This window comes from Rhinoderma darwinii, chromosome 8, assembly GCF_050947455.1.
Source record: "Rhinoderma darwinii isolate aRhiDar2 chromosome 8, aRhiDar2.hap1, whole genome shotgun sequence".
In the NCBI taxonomy this organism is placed as follows: domain Eukaryota; kingdom Metazoa; phylum Chordata; class Amphibia; order Anura; family Rhinodermatidae; genus Rhinoderma; species Rhinoderma darwinii.
In genome coordinates, this window is record NC_134694.1 from 97,954,879 (window position 1) to 97,979,431 (window position 24,553).

Sequence of the window (24,553 nt, forward strand, 5' to 3'; positions counted from 1 at the left end):
GTTCAGGGGCCAAAAGATTGACCCCTGACATTCTGCCCAGTGCCCATGGCTGTTAGCAACAGCCAGGGCACAGAGCTGTGTGCACGCGATCGCGCGTGCACAGTCTCTGAAGTGCGGCCGTATATATACTATACGCCGGACTTTAGAGACCCTGACCGCTGGCCGTATATTTACGGCCAGCGGTCGGGAACCTGTTAAGGAATGAAATTGGCTCCTGGAGTGGTGTAACAGACTTTTAAAGTCTACAAAATTGCTAGTTTACATCCACACTTGATCTTCTATCCAATTACCTGCTCTCCTTTTGTGTTTCAGTAAAATTAGACTCTTAACTCCGTATAAGCCAGTGACTGACAACCCATACCCAGCAGCGCCCATTATTTATGTGCTCCTGGTCTCTCCACTGCTACGTACTGGCAACCGAGAGATTCTCTGGTACTAAGCATTCATCAGAGAAAATAGGAACCTGGTTTCTGACTGCAAACCGGCTGGCATGACGACTCTAATATAAGGTATATCTTGTAGACCGTGACTAGGACTGGTCCAAGCCTGTATTAAACGGTTTGTCTAAAAAAGGGCGTTAGTATGTCTAATCATTGGTCAAGTGCAGTTTAACTACTTCATATGTTGTGCGTTCAACTATGTGCATCTCCCAGTTCATATCCATTTAGAAGGCAGCAGGTAGCCATTGTGCTTGGATGAAGGGCTAGGGTGCCCACACTGTCATCTGGATTTTTTTTATTGACTGGTTGAGACCTGGATTCTCTGTTTTTTAAAACAGAAGACCACAATAATAATTTGGAACAGGCAGTGAACTTGGCGGGTTTCAAGTGCATATAGAAGTTTTTTAGTTCAAATTGATGGCCAGACTTATCCAGTTCTGCAGTGAAGTCGTCCTGTGTACCCAGACACACGTTTCGTGATTACCTGCTTACTCAGGTGGTGCATGTACTGGCTGTCTAGTGTACTTTGATCAGGTAAATGTCTGGGTTGATGGAGTAAAAACATTCGAGTCCATTAGGTGGCATACATCACGGATGTCCTTAGACCGTGACATAAATTTTAAGATACTTGTTTACCATACCTAACGGCCCTCATACGCTGGCCAATGATCGAGCATTCATATGAACGATCGGTGGCCTTTTTGTAAACAGGGCAACTATCCGCTAATGAACGGGGAAACGCTCATTCATCCGCTGATCGCATCTTTTATGTAACAATATACCTGATCGTTGTCGGCAGCACATCTGATGCTAATCATGATGAATGATCATGATACAAATGCATGGGGACAAACGATCGCAGTAAGGCTGGGTTCACACAACCTATTTTCAGATGTAATGGAGGCGTTTTATGCCTCGAATTACGTGTGAATAAACGACTCCAATACGTCGGCAAACCTCTGCCCATTAGTTTCAATGGGCTTTACGATGTACTGTGCCAACGACCTGTCATTTTACGCGTCGCTGTCAAAAGACGGCGCGTAAAATTACAGCCTCGTCAAAAGTAGTGCAGGACACTTCTTGGGACGTAATTGGAGCCGTTTTTCATTGACTCCAATGAAGAACAGCTCCAAATTACGTCCGTAAAAGACGCCCCGCAAAACGCGAGTACATGCAATTAAGTCTGAAATTCAGGAGCGGTTTTCTCCTGAAAACCGCTCCGTAATTTCAGACGTAATTGCAGTTATCGTGTGCACATACCCTAATAATCGCTTATCTCCATGCATAAGCAATTATTGCTTCTTGTGAAAGTAGAAATCTAGCAACTATCATCGATCGGTCTCGGCCCTCGTTTTCAGGACCTTTTTATAGGCTATTTACACCTTTTTGAGGGCGAAATTCCCCCTCCCCCCAAATAAATAGATTGGTCAGAGTGTTTAGTGTAACTTTGTAATTAGTCTTTATTAAAAATGTGTTTAACTTTTGGAGATACAGCTGTTCCCTATTCTCTATACAGAGCAGCGGTATTGTTCGTTTTACACTGAATCCATCAGTCCCGCGGACCTGACTGGTTCAGTGTCGGCAGGTCCTGCGTGTAAGTTCATAACTTAGATGTGATTGATTACAGGTAGATCCTGCCTTTGAGACACACAGGACCCACGGGACTGACTGATTCCGTGTAAAACGAGCGATACAGCTGCTCTGTATAGATCATAGAGAACAGCTTCTCCAAAAGTAAAACAATTTTTTTAACCCCTTCAGGATGCAGCCCTTTTTCAAATTTTCACTTTTTTTTTCTCCCCACCTTTCAAAAGCTGTAATTGTTTTATTTCACAGTCTATATAGCCATATGAGGGCTTGTTTTTTGCGGGACAAGTTGTAGTTTTTCATGGCACCAATCGTGTGTTTGAGGGGGCACCCCCCTGATTCTAACACTTTAAATGCCGCGGTCGCGATTGATAGCGGAATTTAAGGTGTGAAACAGGCGGAATCAAAGTGAACTTTGATTCCGCTCATTGCAGGGAGGTGTCGGCTGCGTGTAACAGCCGTCACCCGCTGTGTATGGAGCGAGCTTAGCCCGTTTGCTTGCTCGATACTTCACCCTAACCCTCATCACGTACAGTTACGTGACTTTGCATGAAGGGGTTAATAAAGTCTAAATAGAAAGTTACACTAAACACTCTGACCATTCTATTTATAGGGCGGAAAAAATGTCCTCAAAGTGTTCATAGCCTTTTTTAAGGGTTTCTCCAATGGACGCTGTGAAACTAATGTAATTTAGGATGTGAGTTAGTGCTTATCATATGTGTCACTTAGGTTAGAAATAAGCAACGCTTACGTAAACTTCATTTTAAGAATCAATACTTTTTGGAGTAGTTCTGTTCCAAGTGGCATAGCTTTTTTAGTAAAACAGTCGTTCTTAAGAGCCTCCACATCCGATAATAAAACTAAGCCCCACAGGTTAGTAAACTAAACACCAGACAGATTTGCTAGCAGTCGTCTAAATCAAGCTCCTAAAATGAGGCGTTACTTTATAGCTTGTGAGGTCTTTCAAAGTCACTTTATTTCTTGGGGATTTCTTTATTGCAATGTCACTTGTTGAGATGTGCTCGATCTAGTCTCCGTGTAGCATGCATTTACCCTGACACTTACGCTCTATCTGCTCTGTATTCGTTTGTCAGTATGAGATTGGGTTTGCGTCGAAGTGAATGTAAATGAGGTGAATATGAAATTCATGAGGAGTAAATATCAATATACTACTTAGGGCTCATTCACAAGAACGTGAATCTCGTCCGTGTGACGGCCGTTAAAACAACTGCTGTCACACGGACCCATGGATTTCAATGTGGCCGTTCACACGACCGTTTCAACGGGGAGCGTGTGAACGCTCCATTGAAAAAATAGGACATGTCCTATTTTATTGCGTGCCACGCATCCCTCCATAGACTAGTCTGTGGGGGATCCGTGACATCGTGGTCCGCGTGGGTCCACCTCGTACGTAGAAAACTGCAGTTTTCACGTCCGTGGTGGGCTACGTTCATGTGAATAGCCTTAATGTTCTTAGAGGGTATTAGTTGCGTTACATGGAGCGTTCACAAACCTCTTTCCTGATCTCTAGAGGCCCTGCTTTCCACACTAAATATGGCTCTCAACATTGGCTAATAGAGAAGAATTATGGCTTTGATAAACAGGCAGGTTATAACATTCTAGAATTTGGCATAATTTGGAACCTCGTTACTACCAAAGTTTAGGTCTTTGTAGCTATCAAACTTTCGTTGAGGTTCCTGCTCCTGAATCCCACCTACCCTTTTTAATGACGACTCAATAACTTGAATAAATGTTGGAAGAATGCTTAAAGAGGATCTGTCACTAGTTTATTAATTCCCTATCTCCTAACTAATCTAATAGGCGCTATGATGCTGAAAACTACACTGTTTGTTTTGTTTTTGTTTTTTTAAATATATTTTTTAAAGTTTATTTGTAATCTCGTGCATTTTTCTAAAAATGCTAATTTGGTTTTATATATATATATATACCGTATATATATATGTATATATATAATATAGTATACAGCTTCCATTCCCGACTGTTTTCAACTGGTAATATCTCCGGTTGTTTAGAACTGCAATCCTGGTGCCATATGAAAGATTAGAATCTCATCTTTCATATGCCACCATACACACTGTTCTAAGTGGTCCACAGACTAAGATATGGCTGAGCTGAAGTGATACCCTTTACCTCCAGCCTCAGTCTCTCACACTGTGTGAAGTAGCTTCATGCTGATAGGACAACGTCAGAGGCTGTGAGGAGGCTCCACCTCAGGGGAATTGCTGGTGTTGACACCCAATTGTCAAGTATAGGCTCATTTACATATTTAGAAAAAAAAAGCTTAACTTTTTAAATAGTTTTGGGACACAATTTTCACAAGTATGATGAGTGTGGCAGCGCCTATTAGATTAGCTCGGAGACTCTGCACTACTAAACTAGTGACAGATCCTCTTTTTAAAGTATAATTCCTGTTTAAAGGCTTAAGACTAAACACTAATGTTGAAAACCTTGAGAAATTCAAGCATTCAAAGGGGTTTTTCGATCTTATAAATGTGTGCAGATGGTTTAACTGTAGTAAGATTTAGCACTTACTACATGTGCTGTCTGTAGCTGAAATGCCTCTGTAAGCCAGTCTGACAGTCACATGACTATGCTCATGGTGTTTTATCGCCTGCTTTTGTGAAATGCCCTACACTAAACATGTGGCTATATCCCCCTCGCTGAAGTACAGGATGTCACACATCACATACCTCTTATCTCCTCTGCTCCCTGCCTAGAGGGATCATGTCTCACATTCTGGCCAGCAGATAGTGCAGAGTTGAACAGAAGAGCAGTGTTTCAGTAGTACAGTAATTACAGTATTACCTTACACCTTTTTTAATAGAGGGGTATGCACGCAGCTGTAAATAGAGGCAATGTCTGTGATGGGGGAGAGGAATCATGGGAACTGTAGTCATTTACATCATCATCCCTCCCCCAGCAAGCCCTGGCACAATGAAAACAGTGCTGTACAGAGCTGGGTAACATAATGAAAATGAAAAATAACTACTTCTGAACTATGGCATCATCTGGTGGGCATTCAGACACCTATAGGTACTTTTCAGTATTTTTTATAAGTGTTTTGAGCATGCTCTGTAACCTGTGCAGAAGTCGCTGTACAGTGAGGGGAAGGAGTAGCTTTATGTCATGATCACCTTCATAGTGGGATCTGGTGTAATCTGGCTCCAGCTGTATATTAGAGGTGTTTAATTGTAAGACAAAGTGTCAGCCTATCGTGCGGGCTCAGTGGACATTTTTTTTCATGAAATACTTGATTTAAACAATAGATCATTTTCTGATGATGCAGTCCCTTTAAAAGGCTTGTTTCTAGCAAACACCCTCTTGAAATTGGCATTTTTAAGATAATGTTTAGCCAATAAAAGGAGCCGCCACACTTGAGACCATTGTCCATTAGCTGGTCAAGAGATGCGTCCAATGAAGCCTTTGACGCTGCATAATTGATATTAGCCCTTGCAATATGTGAGATTCTGTCCTGGTTTCACAGAACAATTGAAACTTTAATACTATAAATAACGTGACACAGAACCTTTTAAAAGGGTTGTTCCACAATCAAATATTAAATTTCTCTGCCAGATCACATGAAACATTTACATTTTCAATTGAAAAAATAAATGGTCATGTATCTAAATATTGCGGCTACTTACTTGTTATGACGCCCCATGGTGTTCTTTCCTCTCCCTCTCAATGCCCACTTAAAGAGGCTCTGTCACCAATTTATAACTTCCCTATCTCCTACCTAATTTAGTAGGCGCTTTGATGTAGATAACTGTTTTTGTTTTTGTTTTTTTGTTAAAAAAAACAAACGTTTTATTGACCGAGTTATGAATGTTTTGATTTATGCTAATTTTTTTCTAAAGGCCCAACTGGCCGATTTTTTTTATTTTTATTTTTTCTGTTCAAGTGGGTGTTGTATGGAAAAGTGTATGACGCTGACCAGCGTCATACACTTCTCCATTCCAGCACAGCTTGATTCACAGCACAGTGTGATCTCACGAGATCACGCTGTGATGTGACTTCTTCCTTCAGGTTCTTCACCGGAGACTGAACAGACATTGCCTCCAGCTGCTGTAGATTCGGTTAAACGTCCTGGCACGGCTGGAGGCGGTCTGTTCAGTCTTCTGTCGCTCCGGTGAAGGACCTGCGGAAGAAAGTCACACGCTGATTGTTCAGTGTCATACACTTTTCTTTACAACGCCCACTTGGCGACTAGAAAAAAACAAAACAGTTAAGGGATTTAGAAAAATTGGCATAAATCGAAAAATATGCAGAACTTGGTCAATAATAAAAGTTTCTGTAAAAAATTAAAAAAAAAATAGTTATCTACATCAAAGCACCTATTAGATAAGGTAGGAGATAGGGCAGCTATAAACTGGTGACAGCCTCTTTAATGTGTCCAGTAGCTCAGTCCCACTGCCCGGAGGTGTGTAGATACCTTCTATTGTGCAGGCAATCCCACAAGAAGCTGCTTTCTCTCACTAGGTGAACATTTGGACAGGGAAGAAAAAAAACAGGACGCCACAACAGGTCTGTAACTGCAAAATCTAGACACATGTCATTTAATTTCATTCTATCTTTTAGGTCATAGAATTGTGGTCTGCGGGGGGAGGGTTTTTTTTTTGTTGTGAAGAAATCTGTGCCCATAGACGCTCATTTACAATCTTTTTCCTCCTGATTTTACAGAATTTTTTTCAAAATCTTTTTACAATAACGTGTTCTTTGAACCTTTTGTTTGTGTTGTAGCTGTTTTTCAGATGTACAAACTGTTTCTTTTCTTCACTTCTGCTTACATTATATTGGAGTCCATGAAAAATCACTCCTTTAGAATATGCCAATATAGTCTTCAGATGGCTTCCTGCATACAAAAACTTGTCAACAGGCAGGTCTACAAAATACCGTCTTCATGGCAATATTAGTCTTGTGATTCATGCTTTTTCTATATTATAGGTGACCTGTTCCTTTAGAAAATTGCAAAGGAGAGCCCTATTAACCTTTCGCAAACCTGCGTTATGGACTCCGTTTTGACGTATACGCTGGGAAAAGCTTCTGACGTTTATGTCAAATGGAGGCTGCGGCCGATGCCTAACAGTGGCATCTGTCGCCCATTTGCTATAATGGCATTCATTAAACTCTCATGACCTTTTTATGACGTATCCATTAAACGGATACCATGCTAGTCTATGCGTGACGAATGCCACTGTTAAGCCATGTTCACACAGCATATGTTCAGGCTGAAGAATAGGCGTTTCTTTGAAGTGTCAATGGGAAATTAGAAAATCAATCTTGTTAAACGTATGTTTTTAGGAGCAGTTTTTTAATTCAGCAGCGTAAAAATACACCTCGAATGAACTACGTCGCATTTTTTCCATTGAAATTAATGGGAAGCTGTTTGCCGGTATATTTCAAGTGCATTTCGAAGGGTAGTATGAGCGTTTTACTCTCCAAAAGAGGTTGTGATGGAAGCCGAAGGCCATGTTCACACGTCGTTGTTGTTATTTTTCTCCCTTCTGTTGTGCTTAAGGAGAAACCTGTCCATTATGGGCGGAGGGTGGTTGGAGCTGATCTGTGATCAATAATTGAAAAAAAAAAAAAATACGCATGACCACTTGTACCTGGCTTGTGTTCATTATCCGTGTCTTGTATGTAGCATTATTCCATGGCTGGACACTTCCCAGGTTGTTAATGTTTAGTAATTTACTGCTGATTCCTATATATTTTTTTTTTTTATGTTTTCTACAGACGTCTAAAAATTCCCATTGCTTGACTAATACAAAAAAAACAAAAACTGGCCCCTAAAAGTGCATTTGTCACCCCTACATTAATCCCTATACATAGAGGGGTTGTGTGGTTACGAGAACCAATTTTCAGATACCCGGTTAGTGAAATAAAGTAGGTGCTGAGCAGAGCGCTGCTACGTAGTGTCTCTCATTGTGGAGGACCCAACACGCCGTTGCAATATACAGACAGGCCATTGACTTCAATGCTGGGGCTTCTTGTGATCAGTTTATTTTTGGGGGCCCCTTCTAAAAAAAAATGGATTTTAATCCCTTTACGTGTGAGTCTAGAGAAATTTATGGTAAAATGGGTATTTAATGATGAACACTGGACATCCGAGAGCTTCGTAATCTTCAGTTTGTGACCTGTTGTTGTTGCCTATTTATAACAAATGTGTTTAGTCTTGTGTTGTACATTTGCATTAATGTCCCTTGTGTCTCTTTTTTCTTTTCAGCTACCGTGGAATGTTATAATCCCAGAACAAATGAATGGAGTTATGTCGCAAAAATGAGTGAGCCGCATTACGGCCATGCTGGAACTGTATTCGGTGGACTCATGTACATTTCAGGTAATTCAGGAACAAGGTTATTTTTATTTATTTTTTAGTTCAATTGGTACCCAAAGTAGGGCATGGTTCACACCTGTGTTGGTGTTTCCATTGTTTTTCTCCATCAGAGAAACAGCATAACGTAAGCGCCGGCTCCTTTGTACTACGGACGCCATCGGCGCCTGACGGAACCCATTGGCTTCAATGAGTTTTGTCGGGTTTCCGCCAGGGTGTCCGTGGTTTTGTAATGGAGGTCCCAACGGAGCCTCCAACGCAGATGTGAGCAGGCCATAAATGTCTTACTCATTAGCTGGGATTTTTTTGTTTGCAGAGAAACTGAATTTCTAAAATATTTTGCTACACTCTAAATGGAGGTGGAGGCCGTGATATTATTCACTGCTGTCTAGTACTTGGTGACAGTCACGAAGTACTAGCCTCCTCTCCTGCTAGAATTTGCAGTCGGTGGTGGGAGATGCAGTGTCAGACTAAGCGGCCTGGTTGTTGTGGGAACCATACAACGCCTAAACCTGCCTTACCTGCTGTCATTTGCATATTTCTGCAGAAGATTTGGCTAGTTGCTTGTGACAGTGTCACTTTTTAAGAATTCAATTCCACTCCTTATTTAGATCTGTTTTTTTTTAATTAATAGGTGCTAAGAAATATGGCTGCCATTACAGGCATAGACCATTTTGCTTAACCTGTGTCTTCAATGTCAAAGCTAGTTATGCCTGAGGTTTGTGGGGGCAGTGATGTCTTACTGCATGACTTAAGGACTCTTATTAAAGCTGTGTGACAGCTATAATGGCTACCATACTAGTTTTCACTAAAATTCCTAGAGAAACCGAGACCGAGGCCACCATTTAAAAAAAACAAAAACATTGCTTTGTAATTTTATTTAATTTAAATGTACATTACAAGTTCTTTAATGGTCTGGTGGGACCGTCCCTTTATATAGGTCAGTAGTGGCATCCTTCAATATTATCCTGCTAGCGGCTTTTAGCCGCTAGAGTAATCCCGGCAGTAGTCATACCCTTGCTCACCGGCATCTATTAGCCCACTCCATTCTGAAGCAGTGGCCAAAAGTGAAGCCGGGGGGCAGACAGAGGCTTGGTGACCATTTAGCATTTTTTCTTTTTTTATTTCTTTATAACCTCATCATCTGGTCACCTACTTTATAGGGGCGAATAATGACTCTCCAATTTGGAAATGGACTTTTTCTTCAGTTCTCCATATAGGTCCTTATGGCTAATTATTAGTAGCCTGGAGTCGCCTCCTAACATGTGCATAGTTTTGACCAGTGTGATATTTTATTATGGTCACCTAGTTGCTTTATGCTTCAATTGCCTTTTGATTTGCTTGAAATCAGAATTATCCCATCAAACAAAATTGCTCTGCACGCCGAGCATCTGTGTTTGTTTTCCGAAAAGCAATGGTTTATGTCGGGACTATGTATACATAAGAGGAGATGGATTAAAGAATTATTGGAGGCGTTGCTCTTCGGAAAGTTAAACTCGCCCCGACTACCTTTTTACGTCGCTTAAGGATAGAGAACAAGCACGCAGCATAAGCCACCCGGAGCTTGGCATTAATAGTCCCATTTTTTTCCTTTTATGCTTTCAAAAGCTGCCGCATTGTAGAACATTTATCAGAATATGTTGATATTCCAGCCGCAGCATTAAGAAATTTATCTTTAAATCCAAAGAGGAACAAGGTCTATTATTTTGACACCGGTCTATTATTCACGCACCACCTCTGGGTAAAGCCTTCAGCAAAAAGTAATAAATTCGATTAAATCCATAGACGTTCCATTTCCCGAATCAATCTGACATGTTTCTTTGCTGCTCCGATATACGTTTTCCAAAGTGGTCCTTATTTATGTCCCGTTGAGAGACTCATCACAGGAAGAATATTCATTTCACAATGAAGAAGTCAATGGACTGCAGCTGTACTCCTCTTTACAGTGGCCCCGTCGCAGCGAGGTGGCTGCCCTTCCTGTGATCAGTGTTCCCTTCCTGAATGCGCGTGAACAGGGTTTCTCTTCTGCATTTACTGCACACCACATATTCTCATGTTAATTGTCCCATCCCTGGAAAACAGACAGACTGAATGACTTCCTTTATGCAGAGATACACTTGCTGAAAGAAGGAGAACTCCCTTTGTTTGTAGGAGTTTCAGCTCCCCGCTCCTTTCGCTGCATGCATTTCATGAATATATTTTATTTTTTCTCTAAATGGTCGTCGTCGTCGCCTTCCCTTCCTTCTAATTCTGACCATTATAAGCTCGTTACAGATCAGTGACATGAAAGCATTAATTATCTGCAAAATAGAACTGTAAACTGGGTAGAAGAGAGCCAGGAATAGACGCTGAACAATTAGGTATTGTTACTTGTGCGCTGAAGTGACACACTTGGTTGAGCTTCAGCGGAGGATGTAAGGAATGCATTGCTTTGTGCACATTAAATACTTGTGTACATAATTATGCAAAAACAATTTCGTTCACGTAACAAGATTTATTTTTTTTTTTTTGTTTCTACCTTGGAAGCTTTCATTTATATTGCATTGAGAATTGTCACTTGTAATGCATAAAATGTTCTGCTGTGTATCCTATAGTGAGAACCGCTATACTCTAGGTTCAGTCTAGATGTAACCTATATGTAATGTTGAATAACTGCTTTAAAGGCTATGTAAAGCTTTGGACGGCGTTTTATTTGAAATGTACATATTTATTGTTTAAAAAATGTTTTTTTTCTAGATGTAGCTTCTGTGCATTCACGATATATAGAAGATGCATCTCTGCGCTAACAGCCGAATGAGTCCGTAAACTAGATCAACTTGGCTATGATTGGTAATAGAGTTTATAGAAGGTATCAGAGGGACGCAGTAAGCACTGACAGCCGAGCCGTCAGTGCAGTTCACGTACGGTTGAGGCTAAAAGCGACAAGATGCATCTTCTATGTATAGTGAAATGCGTAGCTGCTGCATCTTGAAAAGTAAACACAATTTTCAATGAGTCAATTGATCCTTTTTTTTTTTTTTTTTTTTTTATCAGCAAATATGTACTTTTATGTATTTTTTAAAGCCCTCCCCCCCCCCCCCAAAAGGTTTTACATAGCCTATAATTCTCGTGTTTTTGTTCTCGATCTTTTACATATTCCCAATCCCATGTAAAGCTGTAGTCTGTTTTCGGTTTACAGCTTCTTTTAAACTATCCGCTCTGTGCTGACCATCTATTAAAGTTAATGTTTAGCCTTCAACGTACAATTCTGTGCTGATTAATTTCTTCATATCTTTCTAGCATAGCTACATTTTTATTTTTTTTTAGATGCAGGGCTCCATATTTCCTGCATCCACATAGCGTTAAATAATAGGGAGCTCGTGGCATACCGTTTACACCGACCTCTATAATAACATAGTATGCAGTAAGCTCCCCCTAGTGGTGACTGCAGGCTGCCAGACTGTCATTTAACACTATCCATATGCAGGCAATTTGGAGCTTTTGTAAAAAAAAACAGCGATTCGACCACTATAAAGGTACATTAACCAGCACAGAACGTTGGCATTAAAAAAAAACGATAAAAGGTTTAGATTCACCTTTAAACTGTAGGTTTACTCTAAGTAGCTGCTAAACTTTCATAATACACCTTTTGTAAGATACTTTTTAGGTTGAGTTTTGTTTGACTAGGAGAAGACGCTGCAAGGGATGAGTTGATGTATTCAGTTTGCTGCTACACAGCATATATATATCCCATTCATTCCTATGGGCCCGTTCATGGCCCAGGAGCCTGGACCACAGAACAAACATGTCTTATTACGGCTGTGTTCTGCGGTCCAGGCTCATAGAAAATAATGGACGAGCACATGGCTACGGTCGTGTGCATGAGGCCTTACTGTCTAGGTAAACCATAATTACATTCTGCAGAAAATAATCGGCGCAAAGATGTCGTGGAAATGAATAGCTGAAATCCACATGCAGAATTTTGGACCATATATTGCTGCAGATTATTTTGGGCTACATGAGAACGTATCCTGAGGGTGGCCATACACATTATACAACCTATCAACCCTTCGTTATTTCTCCTGATTTCCATATAAACCTGTATCCTCGCTCGAGCGTGCATGTTTATGTCAATGGAGAGCGGGTAATAAGCCACTGCCAGACACATCTGACAGACTTATCTCCCATGGGGACAAAGTGGATCCTTCTTTCTTCCTGCGTTGCCGTCATGAGGGTCTGATGGCTCCTGTACAAATTAGATTGTCGGCTGATCCTACCCAAGTCGGCAGGTTCGGCTGAGCTTTGTCTGATGTGTATGGGCATCTTAACGGCTTCCTGCAACATTGCCTTCTGGTCAAATAAAATTCAAAAGCTAATGTATACTACACATTTTATTCATTTTAAGGGGCTGTATGGGAAATTTAAAATACTGACTGCAAGCAGAGGATGTGATAAAATAACTAAAATAAGTATTGCTCCTATCTGCCACTTTCGGTGCACCTCGCCGGTCTCTGTTACTGTCCAGCAGTGATGACGATCCGACTACCCGCATGTTAAGAACCGTAATTGGCTTCAGCGGTCATATGCGGGTAATTGGAGCGTCACCACTGTAGACGGCAACAGAGACCAGCGGGAAGCTGTGGGGGATTTACCAGTAATATTTATTTTTGTCTGTTTATCACATGCCCTGCCCATCCAGTCAGTCTTTTAAATGTCCCGGACAACCCTTTTAATTATTTATAGTCCTTCCTAGCGTGAACCTACACTTAATCTATAGAAATCTAGTGTACAGTGCCCAGTTTGTGCAAATTAGCGGAGCATATCTTGTGTGGAGACTGAATTTTTGAGTACTGTGAAGTTAAAGCTAGGAAGCAACTGACATCGTTCTAAATTCCCTTTTAAGTATAGTAAGAACGCAGAAAAATTTGACATCAAATAATCCTGTTGCTCATTTTGGCAGGTGGAATTACGCATGACACCTTCCAGAAGGAACTGATGTGTTTTGATCCAGATACTGACAAATGGACTCAAAAAGCTCCCATGACTACAGTCCGAGGTCTTCACTGCATGTGCACTGTCGGAGACAAACTCTACGTCATTGGTGGGAACCATTTCAGAGGAACTAGTGATTACGATGATGTCCTGAGTTGTGAATATTACTCCCCATCTTTGGACCAGTGGACTCCAATTGCTGCAATGCTACGGGGACAAAGTGACGTTGGGGTAGCGGTTTTCGAAAATAAAATCTACGTGGTTGGTGGATACTCTTGGAACAATAGATGTATGGTAGAAATCGTTCAGAAATATGACCCTGAAAAAGACGAATGGCACAAAGTGTTTGATCTACCTGAATCCCTTGGGGGTATCAGAGCTTGTACTCTAACCGTTTTTCCACCAGAAGACCACAGCGGTTCACCATCTCGGGAATCTCCTCTCTCAGCACCTTGAAGACCGATATTGTAATATCTTTGCACTGCATCAAGATGGATTTTTTTCTCCATTTCCTTGAGATAGTATCAAATAAGTTTGGCCAACCGGAATTGGCAAATCCTCTTCTGTAAAGACTTTTGTACTATTAATTTGGCATAGGTTATTTAACAAGTATATCAAACAGTTTATTTAAAATGGCCAAATGTTTAAAATAAATCAAATGGTTCGATTAGGTACGTATGCAATGCTGGCTATGGGATGCCGCGTTTATAAACTTGACAAGCAGTGGAGGTGGGCTGTAATAGTCCTATGCATTTAAATCTACCTGGTCTTTACATAGCCCCCCCCCCCCCCACCATCTTATTTAAAGCGGACTGTAAAATGGTTTTGTCTCTTAAATGTAACTTTTTGAATATTTATTTAAGCACCTTCTCAAGTGTCCTTTTAAAGGGCCAGTAGTGTCTTTTCGTGGATGAGATTGATGTACATCAATTTTCTTGCAAAATTTGTGTTGGCGCCATCTATGGCACAGGTATGGGCAGAGTCTAGTCTATTACGGATTCTCGCTTGCTTTATTTGCAGCTATCAATGTTTTGTAAAGTAGTTTGGTCACCTTCATGTTGTGGAAGCGGTCGTTTTGAGGCCTGTTATATGATGAAGTACTAGAAACTTTGGAAAGTTCCTGTCTGTCGGTGAATATACAGGCTTGGGGTTTGGCGGTATCTAGAATTTTATCATAACTGTATCCAGCAAGAGATCACTTCATTCACTCGTCAGATGTCAGGTTCTTGTTGGAGCCGTATGCTTCGGGCCAAAGGTAGGATCTGGTCTCTTCGGAGAAAAGAAAGGCCTAGAGGGAATGCAAAATAACATCAAACAACTATAAGAAAACCTTTTACGTTTTAAAGGCAGCCGTGCATAACAATAGCAGATTTGTGGTATAAAAAAAAATGAGCGCTTTAAACCACTTTCGTAAATATTCAGTCGTTCCAATAAGACTAATAAAATCAGTCACTGAAAGGTTAATTGTAGTGGTTCCCGGAGTGTTGTGGATATTTGAGTCCACTGAGAACTTTTTGCTCCGTCACTTCCCTTTACAAGCAGCAAATTAGACTAAACACCGGTGTACACCTCATCCTTGAAGCATAACTACCTTAGGCCTTATTCACACAAACGTTGAATACGTCCGTGTGACTGCCGTTAAAACAACATCCGTCACACGGACCTATGCAATTCAATAGGGCCATTCAGACATGCAGTGTTTCCGTGGTGTGAAACTCACTCCACGTCCTATTGTGCGTTTTTTGTGGATCACGCACCCATGTAAGTCAATGGGTGCGTGAAAATCACGGACAGCACACGGACGCACATCCGTGTGCTGTCCGTGATTCACGCAACAGTTCCTGGAAATGCAGAGAAATAAAGAAATGTGCACCAACGCTGACAACTGATGCCACACGGAACAAAGACTGATGGCACACGGAACAGCAACGCATGAAAAACCTGTCCGGTTTTTTTGTGGATGCAAAACTAAAACGTTTGTGTGAATAAGGCCTTAGGCTCCTTTTAAGTTTCCTGTTCGAAATTGGTGCTGATCTTCCAATAACGATATATTAGTAAGTAGCATCATCGCTATTTCCCACATGTTCGTGAAAATATAAATTGGCCAATCCCACAACAACCAAGAATGATTAGAATTTATTTGTAGGAAAAGAACTCAAGGACTTATATTTAATATATATATATAATATTTATTTACTAATCCTCTAAAAGCTCCCAAACCACCAGAAGAACCCAGGACTCTGTGGGTATGTCCAGAAGTTGTGGTTGAAGTTCAGTCTAAACCTCATGAAAGAAATACGCATGCGGTTTTACCGCAATTTCCTGCGTTATTTTATGCAGCTTTTACAGGTTAAATGTTTCACCGGTAAAATCGCATGTGTTTTTTTTCCGCACCTTAGCCGTAGTCTGAATACACCCGATCTAATGGATTTGGTACAGGTAGTTTGGCCTCGACTGGCTTCCACTCTTTAAGTCCACCTCCGCTTCTGAGATTTCAAACCCCCATTAAAAAAAAATATATTACTTACCTGAAGTCCTGAGATGCTGGGGCTACCCAGAGTTTTTTCTGCTTTCTTCTTGTCGTAGTCCATATATCTCCTTATATAGAGGACTCCGGAAAAACACCCGACAGTCCCCTTCATCATAGGCTCTAGTTGGGTAATATTTTGATGGATGAAAATTGACAATTAAGAAGTTGTTTGGTTTAGAAAACCCATTTTTAAATATCTTCTCAAAGAAGTCTGAGTTATTAAAGCGGGGTCCTCCATTCAACACACCCATCTATTAGCCAGAGGGGGAGAGTGGCTACAATGAGTGTCCCCCTGGAGGACCCGGCATGTCTATGCATTAGACAACAACAGGACACCCTGTAATGCTTCAATTGTCCTTTGGCAGCGCTGCAGAGAAAAAGGACACTTGCTGCAATCTTCCTCACATAATGCAGCTGTTTGCTAGGGATACCCTCTGATCTGCTTATCAAAGAAGCCCCCAAAGCGGACCACCTATAGACTTTGTTCACACAGTGCAGATTTTGCGTGTATTTTTTTAAGCTAAGCCCAGAATAGAAGAAATATATAAAGGAAGGCCTTATAGGTCTGCTCTCCTATATCCAATTCTAGTTTGGGCTTAAAAAATGCATGCAAATCTGCACTGTGTGAACAAGGCCTTAATGTCAGAAGAAACCTCTGCTTATATTTAAGCCTGCTTACTTGCAATAGTCCATGAATTCCATATAGTGACCAAAAATATGTAGAATTCTGGAGCAAATTATAATATTTTTTTTTTTTTTTTAAGGACTACAGTATGGACCAGAGGTTACTTGTTTTATGACTAATATTTAGTAAAAGGCAGTTTCCCCCTCTGTTGCCAAATGCTAACAAAATATTGTTTTATTCCCTGGTGCTACTGGCTCTTTAAATGGTATCTCCACTTTTGGATGTGTTACATCGAATATAGAAGAGAATTGCACAAATAAATTCCTTAATATAGTGTTGATTGAGTCACTTCAAAGGAACAGGTCATTTCAGATTTTACTGTTGCAAATACAAAAAAGATCATACACAAAAGTAAAAATGGCTGATGGATCTGCAAGGAATGTGATGTTACCCCCAGCTGCCCGGCTATTTCTTTCTGTTAAAGGGGTCGTCTGGGATGAAAAAAAAAATAAAAATAGGGTCCACTTTTCTTTTTCTTTCTTTTTGTTTAATAAAACACTGTCCCTCTCTTTTTATTGGCTACGTGGTATTGCTACTGTCCATTTTAGGTCAATGAGGCTGAACTGCAATACCAGACACTGCCTATATAAAAAAAGTGGCACTGTTTCTGGAAGAAAAAAAAAAATGATTATTTTGATAATCCTAGTCAACCCATTTAAATCTATTAGGGAATTGCTATAATGTTATATAAGTGCCAGTCCTAATTTAAAACCTGTGGAAACTGCTACAATTCTCCCTGTATTATTCTTCTTTCATCATGAAATGGTTTGTTTTTAATTGGACACGTTTTTCCAGGTACTGATGTACGACTGGGCGGAAATGCATGCATTATCCGTTACTTTGTCACCCAGGAACAAGAATAAATTTCTATGATTGGGAGATTTTGGAAGCCTTTGCTGAAATAAGCAAAGGCTTGATACAATAAGGTACAAATTAATTTGTGACCAAGAGGTTACGCCTCGTCTATACCTCCTCTGCCCTCACATCTGGATATGTACGTTACATAATAATTTCTCCATTTTGCGGTCTCTGAGGTTATTTAGCACAAGATGCAGCTAAGACGGGAGCTGCGTTTCCTTATTCAACTGATTCTCATGTTTTATCTTTATTTGTTCAATAAAAAAAACTTTTAACTGCAATAAAATGAGCGTGAGATACTTCATTATTACAGTTATTATATTCCTGTGCCTCGCTGTTGCCTGGATACGTCCTCCCCTCTGTTTGTGGGTTAGCTAGCTCGATTTGCTAGGAAACCAAAGCACAAATGGGTACAGTGACCTACATTCCAGATACTTTTTTCTCTGCTGTATGAGGCTTGCGGTGCACTGCAGACTGCAGTAGAAAGCGTGAAGATTGTTAGAGCAGCAGACGGCTTTTGCTGTTTTTTTTTGTTTTTTTTGTTTTTTTTTGTTTTTGTTTTTTTTCTCGGTAATGTTGCTTTTTTGAAAAATTGAATATATTTTAAAGTCCGTCATTAAGATTATTCTCATCACGTCCGTACCATACTGTTTAGGGGGGAAAAATAAAAAATTTATATTGCATAAGGAATATGGTTGAATGTTTTAAAACATATTTTTCCGTTTTGGCGTGTGTGTTTTGTTTTATCTACAGACTGATTTAGACCTTATTCACACAATTTTTTTTTTTTATTTTTTTTTAATGGTCATAATGATCTATATTTCTATGGGGCTATTCACACGGCCATTTTTATTTTATCGAACCGTGTGAATTGCCCAACAAAAAAATAGGACATGTCCTATTTTTGCCCGTTTTCACAGATCCCTCAATAGACTCAAGTCTATAAGGGATCTCTGAAAACTGGTCCCACACAGATTCAAATCCGCTGTGAAAAACTGCACGTTTTCATAGCCGATTTGACACCCATTGATGTGAATAAGGCCTTAGCCCTCATACACACTAGCGTATCTCTGTGACAACAATTTATCCCTGTATTTGCAAATAAATTGCGGCCCCCTTTTTTTTTAAATTTTTTTAATTTTTTATGGCCCCATGCACATGACCGGAATTTACCGGGATCGGTGCCGGGGCTGCAAATCCAGACCGCAAAAACTCGTGCAATTTTACGGTACGGACTTGCGGATTCACCAATACTGGTGAATCATGGATCCGTGAGTCCTGATGACACACTGATGCACAATAAGGTGTGATTTTTGCGGTCCAACGGACCTGTACCTTTTTATTTTTTTGACCACACAACCAATACGGTCGTGTGCATGAGGCCTTAGACACATGCCCTTCTTGATCATCTGACTTTTCTTTTTTTATAAAAAAAAAACAAAAAAAAACTGGCTGTCAGCCAGGACGTCAGAAGACTGTGATGTCTTGGCCTCACCAGTGGTCAGACTGCCAAACTTAAATGAAAGATAAATTACACAATTTTTTTTTTTTTTTTAGTCTCCTGGGCCCAGCATAACATTAAAATGAGTGCAAAAAGAGTGTAATGTTGCTAAACTAGAGATTGTGGCAGCCAGAAGGTTTGTGTAGTTTAGGATCACTACCTCCTCCGCTCTGCCACACCAATAACCTGGGGCCACGTCCGTTTGCGAAGCACTGCTGTCTCATTCCGAAAAGGGTGACCGGTTACGCTATTTAGCACCATTAAAAAAAAATAAAAAATTTAAGTATCCTGATGTAACCGTCACAAATTCCAAAAGGTAGTGAGTAGAAATGGATCAGTTGGAAAACACATTATAAACCTGATGTTTGCTTTCTTGTTTTTAGGTTCTATATGTTTAATAAATAAGCCTAAAGGAAGGCCTAGCTCACATTTGAGTTTTTTGGTGCGGTTTTTGATGCAGAAACTGCGCCAAACAACTGCTGAAATTGCCTACCATTGTTTTCAATGGGAGGCGGTGGCGTCTTTTTTTCCCCGCAAGTGGAAGCGACATGCTCTTTCTTCCTGCAGTTCCGTCTTTGGCCTCCCATTAAAATCAATGAGAGGCAGAGAAAGCGTTTTTCGCCCGCGGCACTCAATGGCTGCGGCCGAAAAAGCTGAAAAAAACGTGGCAGAGTGTGCAGGCAGGTCAAAATCTGCCTCAAAATTCCTGGCAGATTTTTTTTGTGCCTGCAAAAACTGTGTACACACCCTAAAAGTTCTACATAGGAATAAATTCTCTAGAATTTTGCACACAAATGTCAATAAAAACCATGCGGATGTGGCATTTTGGCTAGGCTTCATCCATATAGTAATACCTAGTTTTAGTTTGGCAATAATTATAAGGGCACCCACACACGTGGCAGATATGTTGCAGATTGTCCTGCGGATTTCACAATTTCTATATTGAAAAGGGCAAAATCTGCTGCAAACATCCGGAACAGAATGAGCACGCAGTGGATTTATAGTCTCCATGATGCTCCGATATCCATGTGGAAAATGCTCAGCAGCAAGTAGATAATCTGTTTAAATCTCATCCATGTGGCTGGAACGGTAATCCACTGCGGATTATCAGTGCGGGAAATCCACAGCATTTCCATCTTGTGTGCAGTCTCTCTGTGTTTAGTGTGTGCACCTTGAAAGCTCCCGATGTACACGCTAAGGCCAAAAGCACACGATTCGTTTTACATGTGGATTTGCCACGAGTATTTTCCTGCAGAATGTATCTTACATTGCTGCCTGCGAATTGTATCTGACCAGTTTATAAAAACCTGAACCAAAATCCGCAGCATAGAACCGTACCTATTTCCTCATTTAAAAAAACGCATTAAAAAAATATTAGGTGCAGAGTTAGGCTGGGTTCACACAACCTATTTTCAGACGTAAACGAGGCGTATTATGCCTCATTTTACGTCTGAAAATAGGGCTGCAATACGTCGGCAAACATCTGCCCATTCATTTGACTGGGTTTGCCAACGTACTGTGCAGACAACCTGTAATTTACGCGTCGTCGTTTGACAGCTGTCAAACGACGACGCGTAAATGGACTGCCTCGGCAAAGAAGTGCAGGGCACTTCTTTGGCACGTAATTTGAGCTGTTCTTCATTGAACTCAATGAAGCACAGCTCAAGATTTACGAGCGTCTCAGACGCCTCGTAAATTACGAGGAGGAGCATTTACGTGTGAAACGAGGCAGCTGTTAACAGTCTGTCTTTTCACACGTAAATGCCTCTCGTCGTGTGAACATACCCTCACCGTACCCGTGTTTACCTGCGGTCTTGATGCAGATTTTCGTGTGCATGTAGCCTATAGCCTAAACGTGTCTATAGGGCACCATTAGCCTGATGAAGGCCAAACGAGTGTCCTTATGGCCGCCATCGGACTGGTATATGTCAAGGTATTCTTTTTCTTTTTTTTTTGGGAGGTTGGAATAGCGTAGAAGATTATGCTATTTCAGCCCGATGGATCCTCCAAAATTGTATACCACGCAGTATACGTTCTTTTAACACTGAAGTCTTATGGGTTGATTTATGCTAATATACGACATCCCTCACAGGTTTATGTAGAACGTATACGTCATGGGCCCTTCTCAATAGCCCTTCATGACGTACAAGTTAAACGGATACTATTATAGTCTGTGGGTGATGTGTTAAACGGATGTCTAATAGTTGTAGCTATCCCTCATAGATTTTAATGGTAGCCATTTAACATTTAAGTCATGAACAGGGTCATAAGAGTTCATGATATAGAAGTTAAACTCTATGATGACAGATGCCACTGTAAAGGCACCCGTCACAGCCTATGTTTAACGTATACGTTGGACTCCAAAAACATGATGTGCACATAGCCTATGGGATAGTGTGGATACAGACCACCTTTTTTCAAGGGATGTTTGACCCATGTACCAAGAACACATGAAGAAGAAAAAAGACCCTAGCGGTTGGCAGGAATTAGAGACCATATATTTACAAAAGGCTGTAACCAGCAGAATAATTCCTCTTGCACCAACTGCTAATATTGAATGTACAAAAAAGTAAACTATATAAATTTTAAATTTTTATTGTGCTTCTTGGAGCAAAAAGACTGACTACACTAATTGTTTAAAATAAATAACATCACCTCCGTTAGAATTTAGATTAGCTGTTCACCACGTATCTATTGTAACAGATACAGTGCCGTCCTGGCTGCAGACCAGCGAGTCAGGCTCTCAGCATGTGTGGAAGACAACGGAGGTACGTATTTGAGTTAAAAAGTATGTGTTAGAGCCCCCCGACATGTTTCGCTGTGCTATACAGCGGCCTCGGGTTCAGGGGCTTAATGAGATCGCGCCGAAAAGAGCATGTAGTTTTAAGCTGTCCCGACGGAACAGCTGGGAAATCATTGCCAACCAATCATATAACGTTACTGCAAACAGGCCCCCACAGCAGCATGATTTACATATCCACTGGCCAATCGGCGACATAGCACCGACTGTCAATGGGAGGGAAGCTTGCGCCTCCGTTCAGCCCCATGTGTAGGAGAGGAGACACAGTCCCCGCTCTCACAGACACCCAAGGCAGCCAATCAGAGGAGACCAGCGGGAGGGCCGTAACCCATACACGCCCCCGTGTATTAACCAATGTACATCTCGTCCCGAAGGACGCTGTGAGCCGTTCACACATACAGCGGCACCACAGCAAGTGACTGAAAGTCTTCTATGTTCATATGCGGTGTCAGTGCCGTACATTCGGCACCGCTCTCATGCAAGGGCATCCGTCAGATCAGGCAGTCCAATGGGAACTGCACCTATGTATAAAATCTGTGCAGTATGTCACAGGTCTGCCGTGTCCAGCAGCGCCGCAGAGGACCTAAGATCGCTTATCCACCGCCCACCGTACATAGTTTACCACGTCCCATAGTGGACAGTGACAATCCAGGCATAATCTGCATGCTACTATTACGGAGCTGCCGCACAGTGTGAACGGCCACTCAAATCACCCATACATAGCGGCACCGCTGCAGGTGACCAAAATTACCACGTTCATGCATGAAATCAATGCCACATGTTAGGCGCCGCTCCAAAGCGGCTGTGTCACTGGATGTCACACGTTCATCACATTCGGCAGCGCCATATAGGACACAGGACCTCATATCCACTGCACTTAGTACAGAGTCCACCATGCTCAATGATGGACAGCAGGCATCCAGGCAGCAACCATATAGCGCTGTTCCGGAATCGCCGCACGGTGTAATCGGCCATTTGTTGACCGCACTAGCGTGCAGGATACAGAGGGAACTCCCACCGGTCGGAATACACTAGGGGCAGGCCAAAGGGGGGGGGGGGGAACACGACAGCCGGGTCGGGACAGACGTGTGTCTCCCATACGTGGTCAAATCATATCTCCTCATGGAGATGCTGTGGGGCTATTCCCGGGGACATACCGACCAATGAATCGATGTTCAGGGAAGGTGGCAGAGATGTATATCCCACGTTAGTATATATTTAAATAACGCAATCTCAAAATACACAATAAAAAAGGGGGGTAGTCAGTGTCGCTCTATCACACCGACTCAAGAAATGCTGAATCTATGATGGTTCGTGAAACAGGAAGGTGTGCTTGGATGCACTAGCCATTCCAGTTGAATTAGTATGCAGATATAATATAGTGGTCAGCCCAACCACATAGCCTACATATACGTCTATACCTATGCATCACACAGAGGTATTTAAAATAAAAAATAAAAATATAGGATGAATTTGTCAAATGAAAGCTGCAAAATTTAAGCCCTCATTGAGTCCAGCAGGACTCAAAGTGTTAAGACGATAGATCCATCTCGCCTCTTCCTGCAACAATTTTCGGTCAAGATTGCCCGAACGTGGACCCATCTTGATCAAGGATACACCCCAGAACTTCAGTACTCGAGTGTCACCACCATGGAGAGAGCGAATATGTCTCGATAGTGGTGTATCTTCCTTCCCAGTGATGGAAAAGCAATGTCGAGAGATTCTTCTCCTTAGTTCCTGAATTGTCTTTCCTATGTATAGTTTCGGACATGGACATTGAGCCGCATATATCAGACCACTACTCTGACAATTCATGAATTGTTTTATCTCATAGATCTTACCGTCAGAGGTATTACAGAAGTTTTTAGTGACGGGCATATAGGGGCAGAATGAGCATCTGCCACACGGATGTGAGCCCGTAATTGTTGTCTTGAGCCAACATTTAGAAGTAGATGACGGTTTTGAATAGTGGCTATGGACTAAATGTTCCCGTAGATTTTTCCCTCTCCTATATGTGACACTAGGGATAGGAGAAATCCGATCACGTAGGTCAGGATCTGCTCTTAGGATAGGCCAGTGTTTTTCCAAAATCTTTCTGACCTGGGAGGAACATGCATCGTAAGTACCGATGCATCTGATGACAGAAGTGGGTTCAATAGAGTTGACATCTCTGACAGAGACTGGTCCACACAGAAGATCCTGCCTTTTTGTTGCCCTGGCCCTGGCATAGGCCCTATGTAAATGTTTTTTTGGGTAACCCCGAGCTATGAATTTTTGGAACAAGCCGTCGCACTCAATCTCGAAGGGTGTTTCATCTGAGCAGTTCCTTCTGGCTCTCAGATACTGACCCACTGGGATACCCCCTTTTCAAAGCCGGGGGATGATGACTTTCCCAGTGGAGAAGACTGTTGGTAGCCGTAGGCTTACGACTAATCTTAGTCTGGACACTACCATCAGAATCCAGAGATATCCGAAGGTCCAGGAATACAATTTCTTTATGATGAATTTCGTGCGTAAATCTCATACCGATAGCATTGCTATTCAGTACAGACATGAAGTTCAGAAAAGTGGTGGAGTCTCCCTCCCAAAGTATCAGTATGTCGTCTATGTAACGACCCCAAAATAATATGTGACAGGTGTAGCAAAGTAAATCATCTGTGAAAACTATTGTATCTTCCCACCACCCCAAAAATAAATTTGCGTAGGTGGGGGCACATGCAGTGCCCATTGCCGTGCCTTTCGTCTGGTGATAAAATTTTCTATCGAAAATAAAATAATTATGAGTTAAAAGAAACCGTAAGAGTGACAGAACGAAATTATTGTGCA

The 24,553-nt window shown here is 41.4% G+C and overlaps 1 protein-coding gene and 1 long non-coding RNA gene across 8 annotated transcripts in view; one reads left to right on the forward strand and one right to left on the reverse strand.

The window, feature by feature from the left end:
* KLHL13 (kelch like family member 13) overlaps positions 1–14,023 on the forward strand; it is a 74,160-nt gene extending 60,137 nt beyond the window's left edge. For all 7 annotated transcript variants that reach the window (XM_075835972.1, XM_075835971.1, XM_075835970.1 and 4 more), the window contains 2 exons: positions 8,275–8,388; positions 13,322–14,023. In XM_075835972.1, the coding sequence (XP_075692087.1) occupies positions 8,275–8,388; positions 13,322–13,809 (602 nt within the window). In that variant the 3' untranslated portion in view covers positions 13,810–14,023. The remainder of the gene's footprint in view (positions 1–8,274; positions 8,389–13,321) is intronic.
* Positions 1–24,553, reverse strand: part of LOC142658775 (uncharacterized) — a 322,308-nt gene that overhangs the window by 195,214 nt on the left and 102,541 nt on the right. The window lies entirely within an intron of this gene.